Source organism: Pomacea canaliculata, linkage group LG8 (assembly GCF_003073045.1).
Source record: "Pomacea canaliculata isolate SZHN2017 linkage group LG8, ASM307304v1, whole genome shotgun sequence".
In the NCBI taxonomy this organism is placed as follows: Eukaryota; Metazoa; Mollusca; class Gastropoda; order Architaenioglossa; family Ampullariidae; genus Pomacea; species Pomacea canaliculata.
This window is the reverse complement of record NC_037597.1, coordinates 12,424,112-12,447,858: the sequence shown is the minus strand read 5'-3', so window position 1 is coordinate 12,447,858 and position 23,747 is coordinate 12,424,112. Positions and strand designations below refer to the sequence as shown.

The 23,747-nt window shown below is 37.2% G+C and overlaps 2 protein-coding genes across 3 annotated transcripts; both read right to left on the bottom strand.

The window, feature by feature from the left end:
• Positions 1-8,827: 8,827 nt before the first annotated feature.
• Positions 8,828-12,773, bottom strand: LOC112571150 (DNA repair protein XRCC3-like). Its single transcript, XM_025249965.1, is given in 8 exon segments — positions 8,828-9,223; positions 9,787-9,999; positions 10,176-10,244; positions 10,247-10,313; positions 11,038-11,164; positions 11,730-11,819; positions 12,176-12,313; positions 12,444-12,773. Coding segments are annotated over 8 exon segments (1,017 nt in total). The 5' UTR covers positions 12,505-12,773; the 3' UTR covers positions 8,828-8,971.
• A 599-nt stretch (positions 12,774-13,372) lies between these two features.
• LOC112569945 (mitochondrial 2-oxodicarboxylate carrier-like) lies at positions 13,373-23,740 on the bottom strand. Of its 2 annotated transcripts, none has more exons than XR_003100558.1 (8): positions 23,569-23,740; positions 20,884-21,016; positions 20,104-20,233; positions 18,840-18,947; positions 18,183-18,347; positions 17,655-17,860; positions 16,999-17,051; positions 13,373-16,365 (listed from the first exon to the last, which is right to left on the bottom strand). XR_003100558.1 is itself a non-coding variant. In XM_025248060.1 (8 exons), exons 1-8 carry the CDS (start codon positions 23,642-23,644, stop codon positions 16,304-16,306), a joined length of 909 nt encoding a protein of 302 aa, XP_025103845.1. In that variant the 5' UTR covers positions 23,645-23,737; the 3' UTR covers positions 13,373-16,303. The 2 variants fall into 2 exon arrangements, 1 of the variants encoding a protein (XP_025103845.1); XM_025248060.1 differs by having other exon boundaries at positions 17,679-17,860; positions 23,569-23,737.
• Between the last annotated feature and the right edge of the window lie 7 nt (positions 23,741-23,747).

Genomic DNA, 23,747 nt, shown 5'->3' with positions numbered 1-23,747 from the left:
CACTAGGGCGTGAATATTATCGTGGTAACAAATCAATTCATTGAGTAAACCTAGTTACAAGACCTATTTAACGTAGATACAGAGACAGATAACTTATCTGGTCTCTTTCTGTTCCTTCCTCTGCAGGATCGCAATTTTGTGATTTATTTTTATTCTCTTTCTAGCAAGACAGACATATTTCTTTGGTCACAGACCACATGTTATTCTCTCCAGATTCCAGATTCAAAACTTTCATTGCACAAAACACCTGCGACAGTGGAGTAGGCTAGTAGGTAGGTCTATGACAAACATACAGAGGTCTGTGACAAACGTACAGAGGTATGTGACAGACCTACTGAGGCAACCTGGTTCTGTCGCTATTGCTAATTGTTCTTACAGTCTTTTGGACAGTAAGCACATTAAGCCCTTTATTGCTGTGAACATCGCGCACATCTTTTAGCATGCAGTGGCTAATCTATATGTTTGTAGGTAGATATCAATTACTATTTTCTCTCTCTCTCTCAGAGCTGTCTATAGTGTAGACACTATAGATACTTTCTGGCGTATCTCTAACCACTCCACATCATTCAGGCTGCTCTACGTAGAACTGATCTAAAAACTACAAGACAGACCTTGTCCGAGCTGTAACAGAACTTGCTGAAGCTACCTCATCTTACTGCTCGTGACATATATATATATAATAAACCAGCATGGCACATCTATTCATTCAGTTCTGAAATCAAAGCAAGGTCTACGAGAAATACGAAAATATAGTGGCAGTGCACCCTTCCTAATACTCAGACAGCATAGCAAGATGGCAGCTACATTCGGCTTCAAGCAGAGCCAACCAGCCAATGCGTTAGTTTTGGATTCTTTGTATCTTGTAGGCAGAAACACCCTGCCACCTGTGTGCGGACACTTGATCTGTATGCACAGTCACCCTAGCAGGGCCTAGCTACTGGGCGTCAGGCTTTCACCGGCTGAGGACAGGAGGTCATGAGGTGCGAGGTCAGCTGAATGCCATGGTCTTCACTCGGGACAAGGGTCTAATGCTGTGTCACCGGCCTTACGTCACGCGCATTGAAGTTTGACTCGACCATTCCGCTGTGTGTGCGCTTTCTCTGTATTTCTTTGGAAGTCTCAGTTATTAGTTCAAGGTTGTATATCTCTGTCATTTTTCCAGCAGTCTTTCTTTCGCCAGCACAATATCTATACACGAAGCTTAATTATCTGATCGTCACTATATATCATCATCGTCGTCCGTTGTTTCTTGTACTTATTGTAAGCATGGACACGGTGGGCTATTTTCGTGCAATCAAAACCCACTGATATCCATGTGCAGAAATTATGGTAGACTGCTGACAGGCAATCAAGATTACAAGAGGAAGTAAATAAAGGCCATCCGTCATAAAATAATGCAGTGACTGTAAATAGCCTGACACGAGGTTAATCAGTACATCACACAGAGAGAGAAAGCAGGTTCTGTGGAGGAACCATTAATTGGTTCTTACACCGAATCTGTCGCTGCTCGATCTGATCAAGCTCCAACTTGTTCCGCTAACACGTGTGCCGGACAGGTGAGGTGTGGGTGAAGCGTGGAGGAGTACAACTCCTTAATCAATGGTGTTAATGGTTTCTATGTGAGGGCCAGAAGTCCGTTTTATTTTGAACGATTATTTATATTGTCGCAACAATGACTTCAACAAAACGGATCGACGAACATCCCCGGCCGATCTAGTGGTGTGAAGGCGCGCAATAAATAGTGGGTGTTCGTCCGCATCATGCCCGATCGTTTCCTTCCGAGGTCTGCATGTGTGATCGCGACTGCGGTCTCTATTGGGCTTCAGCTGTAGTAGGCGTAGAGGTGAAAAGCATTATACCTTTAAAGGAGACGAGCTATAATTCCTGTACTGTCAGCAGAACGACAGTCCTTATTTCTTTCTCTTTTCTAGAAGTGCTGAAAAGCAACGGCTAAAAGTAGTTATAATAATAATAACAATAAGCCGTCGCAAATGTCTCAACCACAGTACCATCTTCTTTCACAAACTATAAAATAATTACTATAGTCACTTCCCAAACACATCGACGTTCATTACCTTATAATTTGGTGTATTATATACTTAGCAAGCATTTCAATGTTATTAAATATGGCAACTATAGTCAGCAACATTCTTTTAGGCAATTAAAACTGTGACGAAATACGGCATATTCTGCTCTGGTTTTGAAGGACAGAATCAAATAAAAATTTCTGTAAGATTCAATATTTTAAAAGAAGCTTCCATAGAATTAAAGTTAATCTTCAGTAACAGCTGGGTTTATTTATTTATTGGTTTAATGTGTAAAATTTTCCTCTCTCCAAACCTTTTAATTCTCTCTTGAAGAGAGCTCTATCGGCGAAGGCAGGTAACTCTTTACCAAACGTCATTACTCGGGAGAAAAACTCCTGCTAGCAGAAATGCAGAGACGGAGAAAAAAGAAGCATTACTGTTTGAAGGAGACGAGTTAATTTCCATACAGTCAGCAGAACGGCTGGTCCCGTGTTCTTGCTCTCTTGGGAAAATAAAACCCCTTCAGCCGCAGGACCAAAAGCTATCGATCAGGCCAGAGTAAACATCTTATGCAGCAACATTTCAGTTTCAACGGTCGTTTGCTAAGACATTAACCTCTGAAAAGAGCCAAGCTGCTAGAAAGAAGCCTTATAAAACTATAAATAGGCAATTCTACACAAGTCGACAGAGGCCTTATAACTACTGGACTGGAGATGTAGACCATAGACACGACCAGAGAGCTGCTGAGAGAGAGAGATTCTCTGACACAGCATAACGATGTGGATGAGGAGACCAGCCGGAAGGAAGAAGGACATTTTTGTGAGAAACAGAATAAGCCCCCGACAAACGTTTGCCTCTTGTCCTTTGGCCTACACAACATCTTGAAGATCCATAGGTTGATGCTACTGTGTCAAGAACCTGGGGGTCTTCTTATAATCATAGGATGTAAATCATAGTACATGAAGCTACAGTACTTCGATAAAACTACGGAAATTGATTGTATAAGGGAAAAGGTTGGGAGAGACAGTTTCCTTTAATGTAAAGAAAATAGCATGAACTGAAACACATTACTACACCAGGAATTAAAATTACATTGGAGGAGCTACTCGCAGCTCATAACTGCAGGCATGCGTTATACTAGAATAGACAGCTGGAGGATGCCTCACACTTTGTGCCTTTCAGGCTGGAGAGTAATTGCTAGTAGTGGCCATTCTTTGTGTGTGTGTGAGTGAGTGTGAGAGAGAATCCACATTTTAAAATAGCTAGAATATACTACAAGCTCTCAACTCTATGCTATGGATTCTTTAAAGGCTCCTGGTCTGCGCAGAGAGTGCGATTTATCTTGGTGGTGATGATGTGTTAAAAGTTGTTGTTGTTGTTGTTGTTGTTGTTGTTGTTATATGCATTACATGGGTTGTATTTTACTAAGTATGCATTAAAAATACGTAGATATAAATAAAAAACACGAATTAGATTAAATAAAATATGTTAATTGCACTTTGCCTGTGTTGAGAGGATTTCATGTCCAAAGGGGATGGTGGGAGGATGGTGGAAGGAAGGTGGTGAGAAAGAAAGAAGTTACTGAGAGCATGTTTTGATAGTCTCTTACTTTTCACGATGGTGGAGATCATTGTTCTCGGCATGCGACACTCCGAGGTGAGATTTAAAAAAACGAATACCACTCTCATATTTCTCTATAATTTCTTTTCTAACTGCTGCTGTTGTTTCCTTTTCTGCATGGTGTTATCACTTTCTTAGGAACCTGTGATGACTTATTTGTACTAAATGGCTCATAAATGTCACATAAGCTACAGGAAGACATGACAGAGCAGGGTTCATTGCACTGTGAGAGAGTAGCGCCGAGACTAGCATGTGATCCTTTGTTCAACTGAAGGTAGGCAAAAACTTCTCGAGATCGCGTCGCCAACAGGAGTTAGCAAGTGAGATGAGTGCCAAGCAAATGCCAAACACCGTGACGATTTTTTTTTCTCGTCAACATGGCAATTTCGAAACTGTTGAGCACCAAGGTTTGACTGTGCATTCTAGTTTAAGTCACTCAATTTCACCGGCATTGGCATTAAAATTTAAGACCCTTACTTTATGAAAAATTAAGATGCCTGCATGATGATGATATTTGCAGCTAAATGAATTCATGTTCGAAATGTTATGTAAAATTTTAATTTTTTGTTACGAGATAGCACTAACTGATCAGCCCTACATCTCTACAGTCTCCATGCCCACACGAGCTTTGCGCGCTCTGCGGTTAAGTAACAGGGTCATATTATCATGCATCTTCAGATGTGAAGATCAGCTACTGTTTCGAGAAAACACAGAGGTCAAGGCAAGGCCCTGTTACAAGTACTGACGTCAGCACCATGTCAGCAGTATCATAGCCAGTCTAGTTGATTAACTGATCCGATATCCTTTGCCATTTTATCGTCGCCCTTAGCTAGACTCGTCTCTTATTTTGGGTAACTGCGCATCTTCATAGCAGCGTGTTCAGTAGCCTCGGGTTATCTTCAGCCTCATCCCATCGGTTCCTCCTGTTCTCACAGAACCTCTCCAATAACGGCTTTGCGATGTCCGCGCAAGGCAGTTGCTTCGTTCCGTGTCTCTCCTGTTCGGGTCTCGACTACATATAGCCTCTCTCCTTTCCTCCACTCCTCCCGCTTGCTACCTGCAAGTCCCAGTGACCCCCAAACACGAACGTTTCAGCTTACTCCAACGAGGCAGAACATGGGGTTTTCTTTCGTCTCTCTTCGCCCCACCCAGCCACCTCAACCCCAGACTGTAGTCTATATTTATTTGAGTTATGTGATCGTCCATACGCTGAATTTGATATCGAGGAAACCCGAATAAAGTCCATACAAGTCTTCACGAAAACGAGCAACCCTGGTGTCATGGAAATACACATACATCCCTTGAGGCCCTAGTAATGAAGCGAGGGCAAGTCGTTTCTCCCGGGCAACATAAACAACTGAAGCAACAGCGTCTAGTTTTCATAGTTACGGTGCTGTGCCCAGACCCCGATGGTGTGACTTTATGTTTCTTTATCCGTGGCATTTGAACTGTCACTTTATTACTACTGCTCCAGGAGTAAAGATGCATCTGTGGGGTCTGGACATCGCCAAGTTACCTCAAGCGAACGATTTACCATCGTTTCACAGCCCCTAGAGTTTTATGTGCGCCCCTTTTCCCCCAAACTATATCACCTCAAACACAGGACACTACCACAGATTCATTTCGACCCACAGAGCTAAGCAAGCTGATCTGAGGATTATTTATCTAGCTGCTTCCTGTGATAGGATTTTGCGCTTAAATTTTTTTTCAATTAGCCAGAAGAACCAAAGGCGGGTAAGGTCACATCCCATGTATCCTGCATTATCAGGGTAAACCAAAACTTTAGAAAACTATTTGGGATTACATATACCGTGAACATTGTCGCATCCTCCTCTCATTTGCATGGTGAATTTTCTCCCCTGTATCTAGAATTAAAACGCGCGCGCTTGTGTAGACAGATAACTAGTCAGTGAATGACTTTTTTCATTATTTCAAGAAGGTGGAAGTTGTATACACCAGCCGGGATGCAGCACTCTTTGGCCGTACCACATCGTCGTCAGGGATAATGTCCTGTGGTACAAGCCGTGCCGCTCTGACGTCACGGGAGGGGGAGGACGGCGATGAGTCGTCGCTGTGTATGGACTGTTTCGATCTCGATAAGTCCCCTTTCTCAGCTATCAGCATGTTTCCAACCAGATCGGCTAGGTGAAATCTCGAGATGCAGAAGCATGAATACCCTTATTATTACATTGTAATAGGTAATACTCCTGCGTGCATTTTTGTGCGTGGAGGCGGCTGAAGGAAACCCTCATCGAGATCTATAATAAATGTCGATAATAAAGTTCAATGTATCTAACTCTCTTGTGCTCATAATGAAAAGGTGGCGGGAGATCAGTCATAACATGTAAGTTTAGGGTCACACATTAGCATGTAAACGTCTTTCAAGTTGAGAGTATGTAGGCCAGCCTCCGGTGTGTCGTTAGGCGGTGTGGTAAGCTCCGCGGCAGGGGGTCGAGGTCGGGTACCGTCACTTTGCGAGGACCGCAGCTACAGACCTTTTGGGGTGTGCACGCATCAACAGCGACAGCCGCGGAGACCGCACTGATAATGACTCAGCTGTGTGCTCTGCACCCGATGGAAATGTTGACTCAACAGGTTTTCAGTGTTGTCGACAACTCGGGTGGGACGAATGGAGGAGTACATATTTCCTCCCCACCCACCCCTCTGCACATATACCTATCGGTCATTGCGCTTTCCTTCATCACCAATTAAAATTAAAATGATAGGAAATCAATGTGAGGAAGGAGTGCCTGTAAGATTGTGAGGTTCTAAAGGGAGAAAGCAAGGACAGTGGAACAAGATGACTTTCCTCCTGTTACCTAAATATGATTACTTGTGTTTTGTCCTTGTTCACACCAAATATACCACACTCTTTAATTCAAACCATGACTCATAACTGTTTAATATATACATACGAGTTGAACTATTCCGTTAATTAGACTTATTCCACAGAGTTTTGTTTTTATTTCCACAATGGACTTGGCATATGGTGGATGGGTACATGGTGGCACTCCCTCTATTCAATATTGAAAGTTGGGTATTGCGTGAAAAAATCCCCAATGAAACACGAAATATAGACTGAAGTTGTCCACATAACCCAGTGCTGTGACACAGTTGTGTTTGACACAGTTTGGACTTCCATGGGTATTTCGTGTGCGCGCTTTTCTATGTGTGGGTGTGTGCGTTCGTAAGAGATGGGAATTAAGGGAGGAAAAACTGCCAAAGCACATTCCTGCCTTTCTAATTGTTGCCCTCAGTGCCTGAAGAGAAATCCTCTTAAAAAAGTCACGCCTTTACAATGTTCAAGCTTTCCAAAACGCATATATGAGATCTCCGACGTTCAAAGTATATACACTGTAGATATATCCCACGTAAGGAACGATTACTCGTTATTGAGAAACTATTGATAGTATCTTGTAATCCAGTTTTGGAACGCACAACGTAACCAGGAATTCAGTTCCCCCACGTGGTTACTCTGCCTTTGTGACCATGTGAAGAGTAACTTTTTTTTTGTAAGTCATTTTTTGTCAAATTCCCCAAACAAAAGCACACAAAAAGATATGCACGCAGTCTTAAAATAACTAATCACCGTTGTAGTCTTATCGTTAAATGTAAAACAATGTTGTGTCAATGCCGGTAATTCCAAAAATAAAAATATTTCCACGTTCTCGTCTACAGACCTTATACTTCGTCGCTTTATGTTCTGTTACGTGTTTAGATATCGGATGTGTGTACATCGACTGCACTTTTTCTACATATCTCCGACTCCCGATGAAAGGTTTGTCCCGCCGCTTGCTCCATAGATGTTCCCGACGATCTCGCGATCACTCACACTTCCTCGGTGCCAGTATTGAGGACTTTGCGCCCCTAAAATTATTATAGCAAAGCGTTTTGAGCTCGCTTTAGGGAAAATTGCTATATAAATCATTATTACTACTATTGCACACATAAACACGTCCCAGCAAGTATCTTCCGCGCTGATTCTGGAACTGAACAACTGCCTCCTGCCTTACTTGAGGGATATTGTGGTATGCCAACAGCGTTCACTAACGCCAGGTTCAAATATTGCAACCACAGACTTCTGTATGAAATGAAATAGTAAAATCTTCAAAGATTTTAAGACAACCTCATCCTCTCCCTGTTCTCAGACAAGAATTTCAGTTTAAGATTTCAAATTTTGTAATTGCTTAGTGTTGGTGCACGTCACTGAGATTTTGGCAACGTGGCATGATGTACAGGTCTTTATTTTATGCAACTGAGGCTATAAGAACACAATAGTATCCTTCACAGAAAATGCTGTCACGCTTTCGAATTGAAAACCTGATTATCTTCCATCTCAGTTAATGTTGGAACAAGTGTGCGTACTTTTGTGACTGCAGTGTCAATAAACCAGACACCTTTGCCATAAACTAAATGACATCCAGTTTGACTAGGTTGGTTGTTGGGATTGTTGCCTTGAACAACGCGGGCTATATCACGAGAGCTTGGCTGTGGCAAACCCATCTGAATAAGCTGAGCAGCACAAAGACCAGGAGACAAACCCCAGCTTTGTAACCTTAGGCTGGAAAACCAAAATAAAACCCAAATGTACCCTTCCCATCCAGAAATAAAAAAAAGTCTGGTGATTAAAATATCACTGACTTTCCATGGGAGATTATGCACTGTATCTCTGACATCCTATGGCAAGCTATAGCTCTGTGTTTAGCTAGAGCATCCGAACCCAATAAGAGCTGGTTTAATTGTTCAATTCATCATTCACCCATACTACTCCTTAGATGGCACAGAAGCTCTGTATGAGGAGTTAGCACAATGCACTAAAAAGGATTAACAATACAGACATCTGGGGCAAGCACTGGGAGAGCTGGGATCATAAATTATGCATGCAAATATGTTGTGATTTTTGACCTTTATTGTGGGTGTCAATGGTTGTAGGTGAGCATGTTGTAAATGGAAGAAGGGCATTCACCAGATTTGGGGAAATAGTATTTTGCCCTAGTCTTTACCTAGTTGTGAGAAGAAAAAAAAATTATACCTCTTTAGACTCACTGAGCTGCTGTTCATCAGTTCAAAAGCAGCATTAAAAATGTTAGTGAAATCCATTACATGAGGAAAAAGGGAGGTCCTCAATGATCACCAAGCTTCTGTGTAGGTCATATTCTCTTCAAATCTGACTAAATACAGAAATCGCAAGCTTCTTTATTTTGAAAACTTCATTTCGGCTCAAACTGTACATTAACTAAATTAGGAAATTCCAAACACTGTCTGATATTTATCACCTTATCATCTGAGACAAGAAACACCGCTGGCTGTGATGATCAGCGGTATTACAACATGGGGTAGGTGGGGTGCAAAGACAATTCCAGCTGACGTACAGTCTTTATGGTTTTACTTGTTTCTGCATTTTTTCTCTTCTGTGTGCTGTCTTCATCTTTTATGAATACTTTGACTAAAGACTCCTGTGGTCGCGACATCTGAAGACGACAGGTAACATGGTCTGCCCATGCCATTCCAAGGGCAGGTATAGAGTGTCTTGTATTTCCATCTCTGTCAGAGGTGTTCGACATATTTGCTGTCACCTATGGTGAAGACAGGGAAAAAAGGGAGAGAAAAGCCTAAGGACCCAATGCATGGGATTAATGCAATGCAATAGGAGAAAAGGAGACAAGGAAAAAAAAAAAGGACAGACAGCAGGACAGAAAGCAAGGAAGAACTTATGATCTCTTAATGAAATGAAATATATCTAATAAATTTATACTTGTGGTCTGTTAATGAGATGAAATGTATATAATGCATTTATATTTAAGGTGTGAGGTATAAATTTATATTAAAGTCAAGGGTATCTGAAAATATTTTGAAACCAGTACAAATCTTCCTGTAACAACAAACGCCTATGACAAGTTATTGTCTGGCATTTTTGAAGCTTCTGGCATCTTAAAAGTTCAAACCATTAATAAAAATCCTTATAGAACCTGGCCTGTGAGAAATTTTACCATTATTGAAAAAAATACACGATGTATGAGGCAGAAAATTTATTAATATTATTAAATTACTCCCCCAAAAGGAATTTAGAAGATACAGCCTTTAAAAAAATCTCCCCAAAACATAAGTATGCAAATAATTTAATAAACCCTTCAACTACCTGGTTCACACAGACAACGGCAACATTGTACTGAACTGCGAGCTTCCGTAGCTGAGTAGCCAAAGATGCTAGGTGCTTGGCACGCGCAACCAAGTTGTGACTCTCATAATGGCAGCGAAATAATGCTGCCACAGAGTCTATAACAACCAGCTGAACACTCTTTCGAGCCAAAAGCAGTGGAAGTTTCTTCTGGACAAACGAATTCAGCCCATCCTATAAGAACATAAACAGAAGCACAAATGTCAGACACCACTCACTTAAAATGATCAAATGCCAGCTTGCTCCTCAAAAATACAAGATATATAAATATGAAAAGCAACATAACAAAATCACTGGCAATGACTTTTCAGGCACATAATTAAAAGAACCAAAATAACTACAAATCTTACCAAGTCCGATATATGATCAATGTAGACATGATCAGTGAAACAAATATCGTGCAGTTGTGCATTTTGCTGTAACTGAAGCAGCTTACAAGCTGCTGAAATCGTTTGCTTGGGAATGTGTCCTCTGTACAACATATACTGCTCCTGAAAGGTACAAAATACATGTTAAAAAAATATAAGATTTCAGCTACTGTGCACTGTTTGTATGCAGTGAAATGAGAATAGCACGAGAAAACAAGAAACAATCATCCCTCACTAAAGACAGCTACAGAAACCATTCTCTAGAAATTATAACATCTCTGATGTATTCAAGACAGTAGCTGCTATTTCTGGAATTCTTTAGAATATTTGGATTTGGGTGGAAGGAGAGATTTGTCCAATCCACCAGAACCTAAGAGCAGAGACATGGCTTCTGTATTATAGTGTCCAGTAATTTTAACAACACCGGAACCCAAAAGTAACTGAATAAAAAGCACAAAAAATGTGCATCTTTCTAGAAAGTTGCTTAGATAGTCTGCTGCCTTGACCTTGCTGGCCTGGTAGGGGTAGGAGAGAAAAGCCACAGCTGAGAGCATTCTTCACTGTGACCCATAGACATTAGCAGTGAGCAGTTCAGCATGAAAATGTTCTAGGGCTTCATGTCAGACAACAGTTAAATGAAAGATAAATACACTTGACTAATCTACATGTACAAAGATAGTATGTGACTAAACCTTTTACTGTTTTCCATGATCATACTTAGTTTGTGTACTGGTTTTATTAATAGATAAAATCAAGTATTCCAAAACAATTTTAATGTTTCCAAAAAAAGTTTGCATATATAAAAAAAAGAGCCATAATGGTTGTGTGAATTAAATATTATCACTCACCACTGCCCAGTCCCCCTTCTTTTAAAGGAAGCTGCACAGTTAAACAAAGCTGAAGACAAAACTGTGTTTTGCCAGCAGCACTTTCTCCAGCTACTTCTGTAATTACTCTTGTCAAGACACCACCTGTGCCACAGCAGTCAATCACACACACAAAATAAATAAATAAAAATTATGATTATGGTAAACTTGGACATTAGGACGGATAGCCTAAATAATTACAGCAATATACTCTGTAGCTATATAAATCTCAGTAGACAGCAATCACTTTGTTAAAATAAAATTTTCTTACTGAGAAGAATGAAGCAATAAGAGCAATGATTTTCACGCAACTATATAAAAGAAACAGATAAACTTGTGTGATATAAATTTTTTTTTAAAGGGTCAAACAAAGATATACCAATATATAATTGCAAGAAATATAATATATAATAAGTTTACATAAAATTACATACTTTGCAAAATACGCATAAAAATAAAAAGTAAGGACATGAATAGCGTTACTAAGAGTAACGGATGTGGTTAAATGATGCACTGCAAAAAAATTCTACCTGCAGACATAATAAAGTTTGTAGTTCTGTAAAATGCACAATATTTCTATTACAAATGCTAACAATTAATGACCAAAGTAACTGTCATGCAATGTCATACATTCACCATGCATTCATAAATACATGTACATCTATCACACCTCTTAGATGCTGGTCCAAAGTGCGACAACCAGTTGAGAGTTTGAGCATGAAATAGTCACTTGAAGATCCTCCTCTTAAAATCTCCAATGCTTGATAAGTTAGGCAACAGAAAAAGTGACATCTTACAAAATCATAAATGATAGTACATAGGATTCAACTTACTCATATTCTGATCATTGTATTTAATTTTCAAATGGTTTATGAAATATTATAAGGACACTGTCAATAAAATCCTAAATGCAGCATTCAAACAGCTCGATCACCATTACCTTGCACTAAAAATAAAATGTAATTCTTCATCATATCTTTGAAGTCCCAAAACACCAAGTTACTGATTCCTGTAGTATATTTGAGTATTTAACAAATATCATTAACCATTAAGTATGTGATTAGTAGGTATCATTGATCGGAAGTATAACAACACATGATAAATAAACAATTGTACCTGTTGTCGGAGGACCGAATAGCACTACCTCTGCAACAGCATCTGCCAGTTGCTTAGCATCACCAGAATTTAAACCGGTCAGATGAGATAACTCTGGTCCTGACAGAGTTATAACAGATCCCGCGGTGGTAAGGCCAGCTGTTGAAACATAATGAATTTGTCAGATTAGTCTACTACATATAATTACTTTCTCATAGCGCAATTGGTAAGTGAACGTTTCGATTATTTTCTTCTGGCCACCACCTTCGCAAATTAAAAACAAACTTACCACGTTTTGCTGCTGCTGCGATGCGAGGATTTATATCAATTTCTCCTAAACTTTTATTCATTTCCTTTTAATCTATCATTCTCGACGAGGGGTTTGAGAGCAAATATACGTCCGTGTTTGAGATTGAAAGTTCACTCTTCGCGCCATTTTATATTTACTGCATGCGGGTCGTAGCAAATCCTCTTTAGTCGAAGTTCCAAATAGATTTTCATTAATGCCTCAACGGAACACGATAATAAAATACTATATAAAACAAAGCTGATAAACAGAAATTCGATTTAGATTCTATCCTTTTAAAAATGAAGGCGATTAGGGTCAACAGGGTAATTAAATCTACTGAAAGAATGATTGCAAGCTGGTATGGTAGTTTCCCTTAGGTTGCATAGCGCTCTAACTCCTCACATTTTGAGACCTAATTTTAATTTTTGCATTGATTCGTTTAATCTGATGTAAACTGTTTTCCCGCATTTATTACTAAACCCATTTATTTAAGCTATAACAGGCTATGCTCTGCTGATGATAATTCATTCACTTTGTATTCTTTTTTCTTTGAACTTGTATAAATTATATTAAAATCATATATAGCAAAAGCTTGTACTAAACTGATATGCATACTATAGGCGTACCCAGCAAACACGCAAGATTCGGCCAAGCTTGGGCCAATGTTACAAGCTTGGCCCAATCTTGCTTGTTTGCTGGGTAGTTTTATGACTTTTCATGTTTGGTAATAGTGCAATTAAAGTCATGTAGCACACAGATCACTTGGCATGTGATACTTCTCTGCGTATTTAAATAAGGAAGCAAACTTTCCTGCAAGACCAATGGCAACGGTTTTTGTTTGTTGTTTTGCCTGTCTGCATGCTGAGGGCAATACACATCTTGCATGTTAAAACCACTTCACACAAGGGCAGATAACCAAACATATAAGATAGTTCTTAAAACACATTTTTTTAATAGACTTTACTGTAAATTTTTTACTTGATACATAAAAAACTAATTGACAAAGTTAAACAAAATAAGTTTTTCATGTAGTTCTAATGTTTTATAACATCCTGAAACTGGCTACACATTCCAGTGCTAGGATACATTCATTTTTTTTTTAATATTTCAGTTTTTCTCTGTCAGTAGCTAGGACATGTGTTTTTCAGTACCCTGTATGGACATGGAATCAACCCTACAATTGCTAATACATCTCTCAGACAATTTATCACACACTGCCACACAATGAACAAGAAGAGACCACAAAGTCCATAGTAAACTGAATAGTAGCTGTTTGGTAAAAGATTAAAAATAAAAACATTTAAGTTTCAAATCACCATTATTAAAAATAACCTCAGTTATTATAAAAAATAACCCTGATCAGTTCCCCAAAGAACACGTTGTGTTGAGCAAATGTAGTAACACAATTTTCATAACCATATACAATAAATGCTCTTCAAAATATTAAAAATTACAATAATAGAATTTGCAATGCCCATTTCCCTGTGTAGATGCAAACTCAACAGACTGCAAAAGAACCAATTGTAAAAGAAATATGATCAGCAAATAGATGAAACCATGACAAACAACTAAGTTCATGATGAACTGATGAGTGAACAGAATAGTACACTTGATTATACAAGTATTTCTTAAAGAGATGGGTTTTAAGACTGACTTGAAGGCTTTGAATTTAGACACAATTTGAAGAAAAAAGAGCAAAGAAAGAAGAGAAACTGAATTTCTTATTTCTGAAGCACAGCACAGAGAAGAGGGCAATACAAACAGACTGAAGATACTGACATTTGTTTACATATATGCATAAATGGTAAGCTGTCAGTAGCTTGAACATGCATGCTGGAGTGAGATCACGACAACAGTAGCACAGTCTGGTCATCTTGTTATCTTGTTGACTTTTCTCTTCCAGTACAGTTCTTTGCCTTTACTAAGCAGTTAAATATAAAAATTCAGTAAGTTTAACTCCAAACATGCAAAGAACTGTACTGGAAGAGAAAAGTCTGACATTTAGCAAGCAAGATAAAGGAATCAGCAGTATTTCTTTCAGAAACCAGAACCATCAGAGATTTCTTTAACTGACTGTAAGCTTTTTTAAATCTTCAAAGCAGGAAAACCTAAAGACAGTTTTTAATCATATAAATGATAGATTACACAATTACCAGAACTCAGAACACTATTTTTCTGATTTGGAAAAAAAATCTTCTCCCACAGAGAGTATGATGGTCCATTTTGAAACACACATCAGACTGTTGATCGGACTGTACATCTGAATGAAAACTTTTAACGAATGTAAAATAAAAGTGTTATTAAAGATGCTATGACATGATCAAAAATAACCATAGCAAAGGAAGAGAAACACTCTTAAAATGAAATACGTATCTGAGAAACTGATTTCTGCAAAATCTACTTAACTTAAAGACTTCGTTCTTTTTATTTGCATAAAAATTTTCACAGAGTGAGCATGCACCTTACACGAAAATTATAAGATGTTCCTCAAAGAAAAAATGCATATGATCAAAGTGTACATTTCAATTACCCCCCAAAAATATAAGTGCTTTATCTGTACAGAATCACAATCCAGCTGGAGCATTCATATATTAAATATTCAAGCATGCACAATTCCATGTAAGATTAAGGATATACTATTTATGCTTGTAAGTAATCATGATGGTTAGATGATATACCTAAATGCATTAAATTTAAGGTGACCATATGTCACGATTATGCCGGGACAATCTCATGCATCCCACATTTGCTTCCAAAATGCCTGGTCACGTTACAGTAAAGCAATTCATATAATGCCTCAGAATGACATAGGATCCTTTAAAAGAAGTTTTCTTCAAATTCAGTCTTCAGTACTTTTGACTGAAAATGAGAAACAGAACATTGCACACTGCTTTCTGTATCAGGTGTTGATAAATAAAAATCAGTTTTGTCCCTGTTTCAAGCCATTATAATCTTAAGATTATGCATAGTTTTAAATATACATGCTTACAAGAGATATAATAACAATAATCATATTTAAAAATAGCTGTGGCTCACTATGGAAACTCCAAGTGAGCTACTTGAAAGATCACATTTTACTGAAAATTTATATGGGTGTTTCTGAAGGGTAAAAGCAACATGCATTATAAAAACCATTATGAAGAATCCTTTCCTGGCTATATATTTGTCTTAACTATGAAAGTGAAGGTAAAATGCATAAAGTATGAAGAAACTGGTCCCAGACAACCCTCTTATCTAAATGGCTTTTTGATACAAATACAGTATTTAGGTTCATGATATAGTCTATCCCTTGAATAATAAAAATGGATGAAATTTAATTTTAATTATGAGTATCACATAGCCACAGCCTTTTTCAATAAGACATTTTCTCAATCAATTATTATTACACCAAGAAGGATATCAAAATACATGCATTTTAAAATAATATAAATCCACATATAGGATCAAGCTCTTCAACAGAGCATATGAACCACAACCATCTTTAATGATGAACAGAAAACTACCTCATAAGTATCCCATTGCAGCAACATGTAACAAAATCATATAAATTCCTGAGATATTTTCAGTACAGGAAGCATGTTAACACAAGTAAATTAATAATGAATCTGGTTTGTTCTGAAGAAGCCATTGCTGACCCAGCAATGTAGTATATGGACAGGTGGAAGTTTTGAGTTACTTGTAGATTGTAAAACTTGTAAAATATATATACTGATTATTATGATTTAGTATACACTAAATACTTCAGTCACAATCAACCTGCATGATATCAGATTACTACTTTCGCACAATTAAGCCCGGCTTTTTTTCAACAAGAATAAGTTTCAACTGGATTTCTTATCTGCCAGTGCACTTGCAGTTCGCTAGAGATTAGTCTTCATCCAGTCAAAAGCTGCTTCATAAACAATCAGCATGATAGCTCCACCTGAAAAATAGGAATGCAGAAGATGAAGATAATATCAAAAGTAATTACTCCCAAAACTTCTTAATAACAACTTTATTTTACAGTGTGAAAGTATCTGGTAAAAGTGACACTGAATACAAATAAATAAGGAAAATTAATAAATTTGGTCCCAGCTAGACAACTCTGCTCCTCGTCTGATGATCGTCTCCTTACTCTTCCAGTCACCAGAACAACAATGTATGGACAGAGGATTTTTAGTTATTGTGCAGAGAAACAATGGCACTCTCTCCCTTTCCATATCCGCCACTTACCCATTATTAAATCCTTTAAGCATTCACTGAAAACGCACCTGTTCCGTAAACATTACACCTAACAACCTTTCCCATAATGCCAGTCTTTCTTCACACCCTTCCTTTTGCAATATCATGTTACTCTCAGCTCTTCTTCTTTTCATTTGGTTCCTGTTCGTGTTTTCTGTATTTGATTTTATTGTTCGTTAGTAGTTATTTATTCTTTTATAGTTCATATGTTATTTGTTTTCCTGTCTTTTGTACTCTGTTCATGTTTCATTCTTGTTCTTAAGCATTAAGAGCATGCTCCTTAGGAGTGTTAGTATGCCTTTTACAAATTTTTCAGTTATTATTATTAACAAACCTGGACCAAGTCGAAGAACTTTCGGCAACAGACCCTTGTAAAGTGCAAAATACCTGCAAAAACACCACAAAACAGATGAAGTTTTCTAATATCCAAGTAACCTTCAAACTGTTTAACCTACATTACATATACCAGGATCTTTATGTCTCACATCACAGACATTGCATAAAATATTTGTCACAATAAGAGAGGTTAATATAAGATGTGCAATCTTAAGCACCAATTTCAGAAGTGTTAGGTGTTGCATGATTTATGGACAGATTCAAATACCTTTGGAGAGAAGCACGTTAAATCCTGAGAAATAAATGTATTGTATGTCCCACATACCCACATACAACTTTTTGCATAAGAAATTTTTTTATGAAATATCATTATAACACAAAAAAAATATATGCACTATAAAAAGCTTCCATCTCTATAGCTGTGCTTTTCACTATACATATCTCAAGAATTTTGTGCAAAATCAAGAAAGTCATGCATTTGTTTTACAAAATAAAAAATATATTTCTTCTCACTTACAGAAAAACATGGAAGAAAAAGATGTAAAGAGAACAAACAATTATTATAATAGTCAGTAACAATGTGGAAATACAACCACACATATCATGACTCACTGTTATAAATTTATTATTATAAAATAATGAAATAATGACCACCTAAATTAATAATTCTGTTCATACCCTTCCTCCTTGTAAATCAATTTCATCGTCTGGAAGCATGTGCGGTATTTTATCTCCCCTGGCACTGGCTGTGGTCCCTGTATTCTACTCTTTGCTACATCAAATGGTATATTTGCAATTGATGATAATGTTCCAGCACAAAGGCCAATGAAAAATCTTCGGAAGAAGTCCATAGTAGGATCCTGCAGGAGAAACAGACTCTGCATAGTGAAAAATGCCCCACTGAAGTCTAACATAAGGAAGAAGACAAATAAACTGAAAATCTGCCAAATGATTATTTTAATCATTCCATTATTCAAGTATAACTGTCATCATATTTCACACTGACAACAAACTTGTTCTCCATATAACACTGCTAAAAGGCTGATAAAACAATAGTATATCTCTTCCTCACTCATTCTCTTCACCCCACCACCCCCGACATTGCAATTATGAAGACAGTGGAATTATAATCTACAAATTCCTATAGAATGTACTAAATATTTTCAAACATTATAAACTAACCTGAATTTCAGGAACAATCCCCTTTATGTTGTGATAAAAGCTGAAATACACCATGTTGAATATACCATGTCTTCCCAGAGTCGCAGTCATACCTTTATTCAACCCCTTGAGACCAAATCCATCTTTAGCAATAATTTCCTTGGCAGTCTGAATAGTACCTTTTTGCTGCACACAAAAGCAACTGAATATCAGCAAACAGTATATGCATCATACAATCACAAACAGCTAAAATCTAAATTAACAGGAGTAAAATGTCTTTCAAATGTATGAATCATCTACTTTTCCTCTACATCCATTTGTCTAATCATTGTTATGCATGAACCCTGAAATAAACAGAGCTATTTAAATTCTAGCAAACATGAATAAAAGAATGAATTACTTGTTTCTTACGACACTTAAGAAAAAAAATTTTATAACGATAATGATTCTGAAGAAAAGCGGTGAATAAATTTGATTGACAAAGAATTACATCACCTTAGACCAGCGGTTCTCAACCTTTTACTTGTGACGCCACCCTGACGAACAAAGGTACATCCGCGCGACCCCTTAACCAGCAATGTAAGCTAATTTCACTAATACCAGTATAAGAAATTTAAAAAATGACCACCTTCGCGCCCCCCTTGTAAGCACAGGTTGAGAACCGCTGCTTAGACTAACCTGTGTAAAACTTTGTCGCTCAGCTTGCAGACGCACTTTGACAACCTCAAATGGGTTTACAACAATGGCTTCTGTAAAACCTGCAAACAAGCCAGCTATGGTCAGCACCTGCAACATATAATAATTAAACTAGTTATTTAAATTTTATAATACTGGCAGAATTCTACAAAAACTTAGCAAAAAGCATTAGACATCTCCTATAACCAGCATTATTAGCACAATAACTCTGCACTGACCAGTACCAAATCTGTCACAGAGCTATCAATCTGTCATTGTTCCTAATGTTACAGGGAAAAGTTAAAGAGGATATCAAGGCAGATTATTATTCTAAACTGCATTTGCCTTTGGGAATTTCTTTTTTAAAATCATACAAACTCAAATGAATTGGCAGAATATGATGAATTCTATATAGGCATAATACTGTAAGAAAGGACACTTGTATTTTCAATCAGCAAATTATGTGTCTGTGTTGATGTCAGCAGTTATAAAAGTGCATCTTAAATTTAGAAACTTACATCAAAGTCCTGCCAACAAATGCAAAGAGTCCTACAACTAATGGGGGATAAATCTTTTCCATTAACCCAAAGGAAAGTATATTTTATCAAATAGAGAGAAAATGTCTGGCGGTGTACACTGGCTAACGACTACAGCTGATATGATGCCTTTAATCACTGCCTGCTCAATATCACCAAGTATTACTATTTTGCACTTTTATGCAGTAAAATACACAGGGTCAGTATGTTAAATGTCTTATTAAATAAAAGTAAGATTTAGAAACTGATTTTTAAAACTTGTGGAGAAATTGTACAAAGAGTCTGATAAAACACAGAAAACCATTCATGAAACTAATGTTAAGCAGCCACATTTTTTTTAAAAAAAAAAGACAATGATATAGCAGATATACTTCTGAGGTGAGTTTTCTAATGTTAATAGTATTACTATTATTACTCTTAAATATTTGTTTTAAAAAAATTTTGGGTAAAAGCTGCACTAGATGTTCCCTATCTTTAAATTTTCCTTCAAGGATTAAATCTTCAATTGGCACACAGAAGTATCGATCTCAAATACAGATCTTCAAAATCAGAGTAAGCTGCAGAAACTATATCAATGTGGGTATATGTGACTTAAATTGGACAGATAGTCAATTTTCTTGCTAAAGAACACACTGGTATAACAAAGCTACCTAGTATAATAAAATTCATTTAAATGACAACTAAATTTTGTTATGATTCCCTTCGACCATACATTTGTTTGTGAAACTTACAACTGGTTGTGAGAGATAATTCCCATATGCAAGCAAATTCTTGTATCTCTCAAAAGTGAAGAATTTTGTAGCACGTTTTGGTGTTTCAGCCAAAATAGGTGGCAAAATCCCTTTGTAAAATGACAGAGGTCTGGAGAAATAATGTTTTCAATTTATTAGCTTGGGAATGGAGCAAAGATATTTTTTGCTATTACTATCATGCAAATGTACATATAGATACTCTCCTGCTCTTCATGTCTTTCATAGAACAAGGGTGTGATGCACAGATAGCAAAGAAAGTTTCACTCATGATTCACATAGCAACTGATAGGAAAACTACTTTAGTCTTTTCCTGTGCGGAACATAAAAATGAATATGAATCTTTCGTTCCAGCTGTTCTTTGTTTATTTAGTCATCTATTTTCCATGCAAAGTTAGATTCAATTAATAGACTGACATTCAAGTTTACTGCTATTTATATTAACTTTTACCCTTAATGGTACTTTGCTTTTTCAAGTGGAGTAATAAGATCCACATGTGTCAGCAGACAAACTATGAAGCAAACATGAAGCTGCAAATGAATTACAAAAGTTTACTACTACTATCAGCATCTCACTGCTATTCAATAGAGATTTATATATATACAAACTCTAAATCGGTACATTAAACTATTTGACTATTGACAAGGCTGGCTATACATATACAAGGCACTAACAGGAGAAGCACAAGGGAACACACAAACACACATAGATATATTCACATGCACACAATTTTTTAAAATGCAGTTTCTAGTACAGCTCACCCTTCCTGTCTGTACATTTTGCGGAAGCAATCAACAATAGAAGTATATCGATTTGGGTCATCTGGTCCTCGTTGAATCTGGAAACGTGTTTTGATTAGATCCAGGGGATGCATCATGCAGACTTCAACAAAACCTAATCAGAAAAAAAAGAAATATTTTGCTTTCAACAGAAAAATATTTTAGTGATTAAGTAGAATAAAGTGAAAAACTTATCCAAAATACTGTATTCCACAACTGAACTGATAATGCAGTAGGAATCTTACACTCAAACCAAACACGCTGTTGAAACAAAATGCTTCCAAATATGAGTAAATTCCTGTATGTGCCTGTGTCTGCATGTATATATATATATGCATACAAATGAAAAATGATGTGACTGGTCACAAATTAAATTTCTGCTTTTTTTTTAATTAGCATGCATCATAAATGACCAACACCAAAACATGGTGTCATAAATGTATATCACATTCTTCTAGATAAACTGGGATGAACCCATTACATTATTCCACACCCTGCTAAATAAGCAATAAATAAAATTTTACTTGAAAGATCCTTATGCATCATTGTAAAAGCAGGTATGCATCGAAAGACTTTTTTCTTTTGTGATATTTATGCTCCATGCCTCCTATTCACATAAGATGTATTCACTGCTGTTCATGATCATTCAATGTTTTTTATTATTAACTGTTGAGTATTGACTTGTTTTTATCATCCTTTGCTTTAATTGCCCATCTGGGATTATTTCAGTATTTTTACTACTGTATTTTAAGGGTTTCACTGAAGATTAACTACCCTAGGATTTCTGTATTTTGATGGTTTTTTTCTTTTTTTTACATTCTCCCTTAATACTACAAATCTTGCTGCTGATGATGACAATGTGAAGTCAGTGTGCTCATCATTCTTTAAAAAAAATTTAATAAGAATAAAAAATATAGTCAAATAACATACAAAAGGAAAATCAGAACTGGAAACACTAACATTGACAACAATGCACAGATCTACATGAAGAGACAACGGCATGAGGAGATACCTAGAAACCATCGTGTCCAAAGATGGCAACAGTACTTCAGAAATCAACATTATATGGCCCAGTACATCAATCTAAGAATATCCTTCTGAGCACCCTTGTGAGAGGTTGACACCAAGGTAAACAAAGGAAGAATTTTCTGACAAACACTATTTATTGGAGTGGACTAAACTTTCTATGCCAGACCTGCTTGCTACCATTCAGCAAAGGTAACTTTGGAGAAACTTGTCAGCTGTTGCAACCATCAAGTGCCACCAACAACAGGTACAGGTAAAGGGACTGAACCAAATTGTTCCTTTGTATTATCTACATGTCACCCCACAATATACTATGCAAGACCATCCTTCTAGGTAAAGCTTGGTGCTGAGCTGGATAGATAAAGAACTGGCTTGCAAATGTGAAAGAGTAGACTGGTTGTTGCACACAGGACCTGCTCATCACCACTCATGACTTGATTGAAATGGAGAGTCTAGTCAGCTGCTGTGTGCAGCCAGGTCTTTCAGATGACCAGTACTAGCAGGCTAGCTCAACTGGTAGTCAACAACCAGTCAAGAGATGAATAATGATGATGATGATGATGATAAAGATAAACCCAATCTAATCAGCTCTTTCGAATTCATTCAGAGTTTATTTTAATTCAATTTGAAAGTTAATATGAAAAGTGAATAGGAAGCTTAAAAATGAAATCAAAATATTAGATAATGTCTTGAAAGGATGTTAAATTCATGGATTACCTATGGATTAGTAGTTATAATTTATGATTTTATAAATTTAATTGAAAAGTTGCTGCAGCAGGTGAACACATCTCAAATGAACCTTAAAACTAGATCCTGACCCTATACTGATTTCTATCCTGAACATGTTGAATCAGGAAGGCCAAAGGCACATATCATCACATTAAGGGTTGTGGGAGGTCAAGGTATCCAAAACTGTGCCCACATTGCTAAAGGAAAGTTACAACAAACCCTTTGCCCTTCAAAGAAAATTAACGCTGGTTTTTACTACAAAGCCTGATGAAATCTTGCATTTTGCTTATTGAATCTATTCTCCCTTTTGGTTTGCACTACCCATAATAATGATTCTGCCACTCAAAATGACTTCCAGTTTTCTGTCATTTCAAAATTATAGTGATAAATGCATCCATAGCGGGAATAGCTATGACACAGTTAAAAGTGCTTGTCATTCCTTGGCATGAGATGACTGCTTAGGCCAAGGCCAAATTTACCATGCAAGCACAGGCGCAACGCACAGCAACACCAAAGGCACAAACAGTATAACATTCAGTAATCTGTTCAAGGCGTTTCAAAATGTTTTCAAAATAAATCTGAAAATCATCTTAAATTATTTGTGAGAGAAGTCTAACCACAAGTATGACTTGATCGGCGTTTTAACTCGAGTCAAAAAAGGGGACTCCACAAAGATATGTATTTCATACTGTAAGCAGCAATAGACGGGGAGTTTCCCTAAACGACCCCTACTTTCTCCACCTTATGATTAACAGTTTATGAAGGAAAAGAAGCATATTATAATACTTCACAGCCAGAGAATTTAGAAATATCTACTCAATTACAATCATTGAGTCAAGTCTGTAGATTGACAAGTGCGGCACTGCTATAACCATATACTCAAATAATAGATCGATTCAGGTGAAAAGATACCTGCACATCCTCCAGATGCAAACTGCATCGCTGCAAGGGTGGCCGGAGAAAACTCCTTAGCTGCGACTGTGGACATGTTCCAGTCTCCGTGTCGTTCTTACTATATTAGAAAAAAATGGTACGCAGGGACACATATAAGCTACTAAACAATAACTCTATCTGATAAGTGAGCACTAATG